A 7,862-nucleotide genomic window follows, 5' to 3' on the forward strand; every position below is an offset into this window, starting at 1 on the left:
TGGAATTTAGCATCCATTTTTTCTCTAGAATTTTATTTTGAAAACTAATCAGTTAGGACTACAAATCATACGATTATTTATTTTCTAGAGTGGTAACATTTTTCTGCACTAAATATTTGGGATCAAAGGTCGGCAGTTTGGCAGGTCGAATCCCGAGTGCCGCGTAACAGAGTGAGCGCCTGTTACTCGTCCCAGCTTCTGCCAACCTAGCAGTTCAAAAGCACGTAAAAATGCAAGTAGAAAAATAGGGACCACTATGGTGGGAAGGTAACAGCGTTCCATGTGCCTTTGGCGTCTAGTCATGCCGGCCACATGACCACGGAGACGTCCTCAGACAAGTGCTGGCTCTTCGGCTTTGAAACGGAGATTAGCACCAGCCTCTAGAGTTGGAAACGACTAGCATGCACGTGCGGGGGAACCTTTACCTTTACCTTTTTATAGGTAGCTTCAATATAAGGTTATTCCTATGCCTCAAAAAGAAAATATATCCACTGCTCAGATAAAGAATACATTGTCTTTCTTGTGCAGTGCATATGTTGCTGTTGATTGCTTTGGGGAAATAATGTTTAGCAAATTGAAAGCATCTCATCAGAATGAGACTTAACTAGAGTAAGACAATTATTAAATAATAATAACAAAAATGGGAAATAACTTGTATTAGTTTATCAGCTGCTCTTTTATGTTCAGATCAGGCCTCAGAACAATAACGTAGCATTTTGGGAAAAAGATGCAACCCAGTAATCCTGCTGCAGAAACCAAAATGGAGAAGACCTCCACAGCTACCATGTACTTTCCCTTGGTGCTCAGATAAGTGGGAACAAACAACACCCAGACACTACAAAAAACCAACATGCTGAAGGTGATAAACTTGGCTTCATTAAAGGTATCTGGTAACTTCCTGGCTAGGAAGGCCACCATGAAGCTGATAGCAGCCAAGAACCCCATAAAGCTTAGAACAATATAAAACATGATGGCTGAACCTTCATTACATTCCAGGACAATTTCTTCAGCCATGGAATGCATATCTGATTCTGGGAATGGGGGAGAAATTGCCAGCCACACAATACAAATGATTACTTGCACTAGGGAGCAAGATGACACAATAGTATTGGCTACTCTTTTCCCTACCCATTTCCTCATTTTGGAGCCTGGCTTGGTGGCCATGAAAGCAAGAACCACTAGGGTTGTTTTGCCCAATATGCAAGAAAGGGCTACAGAGAAAATGATGCCAAAAGCAGTTTGTCTCATGAGACATTTCACTTGATTAGGTTGCCCAATGAAGAGCAGTGTGCAAAGGAAAGAGAACAGGAGAGCAAGGAGAAGAGTATAGGTGAGGCTCCTATTGTTGGCTTTGACAATGGGAGTGTCTTGGTGTTTAATGAAGATCCCCAGCACCACAACTGAGATGACAGAAAAGAAATAAGCAACACTGGTCAAGGTGATTCCCAAGGTTTCTTTGTAAGACAAGAATGTTATGAGTTTTTTAATGCAAAGAGCCCTGTCCTTGTTAGGATAATTTTCTTCAGGACACAGGAAACAATCATCTAAATCTGAAAGATGAAACAGAGTTGTTAAGCACTTCCACAGTTGGCTCAGTTTTCCCCAACATTCTAAATAATTGTACTTCAGTACTTGGAATTCCCAGACTATCATCATACAGCATGGGAAGTTAGGAATTTGAAGTCTAAATTATTTTTTAAAGCTATGGACCAGGAAAGTCCTAAAATTAAACTGTGAGTCCTGGTGGTGCAGTGATTAAAGTGTAGTATTGCAGGCAAACTCTGCCCACAGCTTGGAACTTGCTCCTGATGAGCTAAGGTTGACTCAAACTTTCATCCTTGCAAGGGCATTAAAATGAGGTGGGGGCAACATGTAAATGATGCTTCTACAAGCCTAAATGCTAAAGCCAATGCTAATTTGACTGAGAACAGAATCTTGAAATTTAACATTCAAACTTTCAAATTTAACTTTCAAATATCATTTGATTGTATGTGCATGTTTAAAATTGAATTGAGCCTTGAACCTGAACACCTCACTTCTGTTTTCCATATATTGATCTATTCTGGCCTGAATGATCCTTAGCACTGTTTTGTTAGTAGTGAAATAAAGGCTATTGTAGAACAGTTTGGACATTCTTTTAAGTCTCTTGTTTTGGTAATGGAATGAATATTGTCCTCCTCCAATCTGTTGGCTTCTGTTTTGTTCTCCAGATAAGCTGGCATAACCTGGACTGAACTTTATTTCTTCTAAGAAGAGAACATGGGGGATTTTAGCATTTCAGCTTCCCATGATTTTGGTATACTCTTTCCACCTTTATTTGATCATCTTTGAATTGAATATCTCTATAATGGTGGTTGATAAATAGATCAGCTTATTTTTATACCCATTAGATAATAATTTTGGATTTTTGTATACTTGTCAATTCTGGCATTGGATACACATTACCATAACCAAACACTTTATGTTTACTTGAATCCAATTGACCCTGGGCAGTCCACAGCATTAACTTTTTTATCTATTCATTTATTTATGTATTTTTAAAATAAATATAATTTAGAAACCACTCATCTCACTCACAGAGACTTCTGCTAAGAGACCTTAACAGATCTTATTTATTGTCTATCACTCAGAGGTACATGACATCACCAGCAGCACAACCATGTTCACCTCCTTACTAGCATTTTACACTATACTCTCCATTCTCACCCCTACCTATCCTTCTTTCTGTCTTATAATTTTCATTCTCAATGTCATAGTTCCGATAGATCAGGGGTGTCAAACTCAATTTCATTGAGGGCCGCATCAGCATTGCAGTTGCCCTCAGAGGGCCGGGTGGGCGTGGCCTACTGGGTGGGCGTGGCTAGAGTGCATATGGCCTACTGGGTGGGCATGGCCAGCTCTACATCGTTTGCATCAAGGGTGCCTATGGGGGCCTGGGCAGGAGTGGGACAGATCTGAGGGTCTCTGGCAGAAGGAGGGTCTCAGGGCCAGCGCCAAGGCAGTGGGGGCCGTTCCCTCACTGTTTCCAGGATGGCTTCGCGGGCCACATGAAACCACTTCGCGGGCCGGATCTGGCCCCCGGGCCTTGTGTTTTACATGTCTGCGATAGATGAAACCAGTTAAAAGAACTTCAAGGCAAAGATTTCTTCCTCAAAGAACATTTTATTCAGGAAACAAAGGATCAGCACTTACATAGTTGAACCCAAGACTAAAGTTCCTTCCCCCCCCGCTACAAAGTAACAAGCTGCAATTCCCACCCCAGAAAGGCTGTCATAAACCACATTCACCAATTAATCTAAAACATGGACTCTCCTCCAAAATTTTCAGACCACCCAAACTTTATCTAGAATTGACCTTGATGATTATACAGTTGCAATTGTTATGGCTAGCTAAACCAGCTCAAATATTCCCTCTTCCCACTCCTTTCTCATACCAAACAACAGAAAAAAAACCCACAATAAAAGCAAAAGATGAAAATGGCTAATTTCTCAGTTGTCGCAACGCTGACATTCAGGGCCTGAAGCCATCAGGATTTTGTCCTGTTCTTCCCTCTAATGCATCCATCTTTAAGATACCAGTGACCTTTCAAAATTCTCTATTCTATGTGTCAAGAGACAAAATAGATGCACTGTGTGATTTTTTTCCAGAGGAAATAATGCATTTTGCACCATTCTTAAAAAAATACTGGGGACATGGGAGGCGTTGCTTTTTAGGGTCTTCACTTACAATTTAATTAAATAATGACATGAAGAAGGAGACACAATAGTTGTAAGCCCTCTCTGATCACCAGAAAACTAAAAATTTTCATTGATACAAAAGAGAACTGGAACCAGTTAACAATACTATAAGAAGTCTATGAAAAATATGAATATGAAGAATCAAAACATCTGGAACTTTATGTCATGAAAAAAAAAACAATCTGGAAGAAGCTCATCATTTGATATAGGATTGGAAGATGCGGACATTCTCTTCCTTCTAATTCTTTTCTCCATCTTCATATTTAATTTGATTTCCATATTATTCGTGTACAGATGCAGATAGGGAAGCAATATAATCTGCTAGATTAATAAATACAGGAAATTACCTGTCACACTTGAGGATTTAGAGGCTTCTGTTTCCCATTATTTATTTATTTAGTTATATTTATATACCGCCCTATTCCCTGAGGACTCAGGGCGGTTTACAGGGAATTAAAAATCCAAAATACAAAAATTAAGAACCAAATTAAAAAATATTAAATTAACCCTGTAGTCAGTTAAAAAGAACCCCAAATTAAAAATTCCTCCTCAGTCTGGGCCCGAGAGCTCGAAGAGCCAGGTCTTCAGGCTCCGGCGGAATGATCGAAGGTCGGGGGCAGTTCTCAGCTCCACCGGCAGCTGGTTCCAGAGGGCAGGCGCTCCCACCGAGAAGGCCCTATCCCTGGGTGTCACCCGCCGGCAGTCTCTTACCGGCGGGACCCTGAGCAGACCCTCCCTGTGGGAGCGCACTGGGCGAAGGGCATTTGATGCCGGCAGCAGGTGTTCCCTCAGATATTACCAGCCATGCAATACGGCCAGCCTTTCTCCTGTCGGGTTAGAAGGCTTTCCCCAAGTCGAACGGAATGGCCACTGCCATTCCAGAATTGCTGGAGCACCCTTCTTTCTTTGTCGCCTCTCCGGGGCAACTTAGACCCATTTTTATTTATTTTTTTAATTTATTTTTATCCCATTTATATCCCGCCCTTCTCCGAAGACTCAGGGCAGCTTACAATTTAAGCACAAACCAATGTGCTTAGCAATAGCCTTCATTCTATGTATATGCCTGCTTATTAGGGCTTTCGCCCCCCCCCCCCAGCGGCATTATTACAAAGTCAGCTTAATTGCCCCCAACAATCTGGGTCCTCATTTTACCTACTTCGGAAGGACGGAAGGCTGAGTCAACCTTGAGCCTGGTGGGATGCGAACCTGCACTAATTGCAGGCAGCTGGTGTTACTTAAGGAGGCATTAGCCCACTGCTCCACCAAGGCTCAGTTTAGGGTCCCTTGGCAGAGCAAAATTAGCTGTGGGGGTGCCGTGACCAGTTGCTACCATGCAAAGCTGGAAGTCCCTGTTGTTGCAACCATTCCTAACCCCAGAGTCCGTAGGGGTAAAAGCTCCACTATCTGAAGCCTGGTAGTGCTTTGACCTATTCACAGCGAATAGATATCAACATTCTTGTACAACATTTCTCACCTGTCTGGTTGGCAATTTTCCCTTCTGGACAACGAAGACATTTGTAACAGCAAAATGGCTTCCCTTCTATTTTGATCTTGCTGTAACCCAAGGTGCATGGATCGTTGCACAAAGAAAGAGGCTGTGTCTGGTTATAAATAAAAGTGCAATACATATGGATTTTAAACATTATCTAGAGATTGCCATCTTTGAGGAATCTTTTCTTTCCTTTTTTATTAAAATTATCAAACATCCTATGCTACTGTGCAAAGCTTGTCATCTCTCTTAAAATATAATTCTGTGATTCATGTAAATGGAACTTGTATCCTTCTGATACATCTCAAGGATTAGGGCTAATTAATGCAGAGATACGAAAGACTATTGATTATGCATCAAAATATTGCTTTTTATGTACTTTTCTCCCACTATATAGTAGTTTTAAAACTGTTGGCAAATATCTGATTCATTTATTTGGAATTCAGCTGAAGAATAAGCAGTGAAATACTCCTTGATAAATGAAATATATATAAAAATACCTGATTGTAAAGGTTGGGCCAGACAATATTATCCACTGATAGAGACAGAAGGCTTTCTAAATGAGCTGATGGATTTACATTTCCAACTTTGATCTTAGAAAAGGATTGATTTGGGTAGGTGACCCAATTGATAATATCAAAGCCAGATGCAATCTTCCCATTCTGGTCAAAGAAAATGTTTTCTCCAGCACTGTTGTTAAATGAGACTTTTCTGAGGTAGTGATGAAGCTCAAGAGAAGAACATAACAGTAATTAATTAGTAATTAATATAGGTATACAAAAATGGCTTGTATATTATATCATACTGGTGATTTAGTGCTATTATTAACATACTTTTGTGACCAGAAAAATATCTTCTGAAATAGTGTGTGTATGTGTGTGTGTGCGTGTGTGTGTGTGTATAATTCCAGAATATATTATTCTGGTCACAAAGTATTTAATTTAATTTAATTTATTAATATTTCTATACCGCCCTTCTCCCGAAGGACTCAGGGCGGTGTACAGGGCAAGCATAAAACACAAAAATTACAAAAGATAAAAAGTAATTAAATACATGTCCAATTAAAAAATACAATTAATACATACTAAAAACCCCAATAAAAATTATAAAAACCCCACCAATCCCCCCTCAGGCCAGGCCGGCTTGCTCGAACAAGTATGTTTTTAGATCGCGGCGAAAGGAGCGAAGATCGGGCGCCGTCCGGAGCTCAACCGGTATCTGGTTCCATAGCTCCGGGGCGCCCACAGAGAAGGATCTCCCCCTGGGGGCCACCAGTCGACATTTTCTGACCGGTGGCACCCTGAGGAGGCCCTCTCTGTGGGAACGCACAGGGCGGAGGGAAGTAGACGCCGGCAGCAGGTGTTCCCTAAGGTACTCCGGACCCCTGCCATGTAGGGCTTTAAACACCATTACTAGTACCTTGAATCTCACTAAATCATCACTTCTATCACCATAAGCCGTACAACTATTTGACACTTACACCATCCTCTTGTATCTCTGACCTCTCTATTATGCCCCTGGTCTCTGTATTGTAATATTCATTCCTACTGCCTGAAGGAAGCAACATTTTGTCCTGTTCTTTCCTTTTATAGTTATGCATCCATCTTTAAAGAAAAAATGGCTGTTCAGAAATAATAATAATAATAATAATAATAATAATAATAATAATAATAATAATAATAATAATAATAATAATAATAATAATAATAATAATAATAATAATAATAAGATGATGAAGAAGAAGAAGAAGAAGAAGAAAAAGAAGAAGAAGAAGAAGAAGAAGAAGAAGAAGAAGAAGTAGAAGAAGAAGAAGAAGAAGAAGAAGAAGAAGAAGTTGGAAGGGACCTTGGAGGTCATCTAGTTCAACCCCCTGCTAAGCAGGAAACCCTATACCATTTCAGACAAATGGCTGTCCAGTCTCTTCTTAAAAACTTCCAGTGTTGGAGAATTCACCGCTTCTGGAGGCAGGTTGTTCCACTGATTAATTGTACTAACTGTCACGAAATTTCTCCTTAGTTCTAGGTTGCTTCTCTCCTTGACTATTTTCCATCCGTTGCTTCTTGTCCTGCTCTCAGGTGCTCTGGAGAACAGCCTGGCTCCCTCTTCTTTGTGGCAGCCCCTGAGATATTGGAAGACTGCTATCCTGTCCCCCCTCACCCTTCTTTTCATTAAACTGCACATACCCAATTCCAGCAACCGTTCCCTATATGTTTTAGCCTCCAGTCCCCCAATCATCTTTGTTGCTCTTCTCTGTACTCTTTCTAGAGTCTCTATTATGTTTGTTGAGAGAGAAAATGGATGCATAATGTGTCTAAATTTCTTCAGAGAAAATAATACTTCTCATACCATTTTTAAATATCAGGGCTCTGTCTGAGATCTGTTAGTTATACCACTAAAGAGAACGTTCCATGGGTGATGTCTCCTTTTTAGGATCTTCACATATAATTTAACTAAATAATAACATGGTGGAGGAGGCACAGTAATAGTAAGCCCACTTTATTCAGCACATAACTCAAGTGTTGTATTGTTACAAAACAGAACTGGAACCAGTTATCAGTGCTATGAAAAGTCTATGTAAAATATGAATAGGAACAGTAATCAAAATATCTGAAATTTGTGGGACCACCATTTGATAT

At 40.3% G+C, this 7,862-nt stretch overlaps 1 protein-coding gene across 1 annotated transcript; it reads right to left on the reverse strand.

The window, feature by feature from the left end:
• Positions 1–657: 657 nt before the first annotated feature.
• Positions 658–2,661, reverse strand: LOC308663028 (vomeronasal type-2 receptor 26-like; the record flags this gene model as incomplete). The annotated part of the gene is made up of 2 exons (XM_081319171.1): positions 658–1,400; positions 2,637–2,661. 2 exons carry the CDS (start codon positions 2,659–2,661, stop codon positions 658–660), a joined length of 768 nt encoding a protein of 255 aa, XP_081175297.1.
• Between the last annotated feature and the right edge of the window lie 5,201 nt (positions 2,662–7,862).

This window comes from Vipera berus (genome assembly GCF_964194415.1).
Source record: "Vipera berus genome assembly, chromosome: 2".
In the NCBI taxonomy this organism is placed as follows: Eukaryota; Metazoa; Chordata; class Lepidosauria; order Squamata; family Viperidae; genus Vipera; species Vipera berus.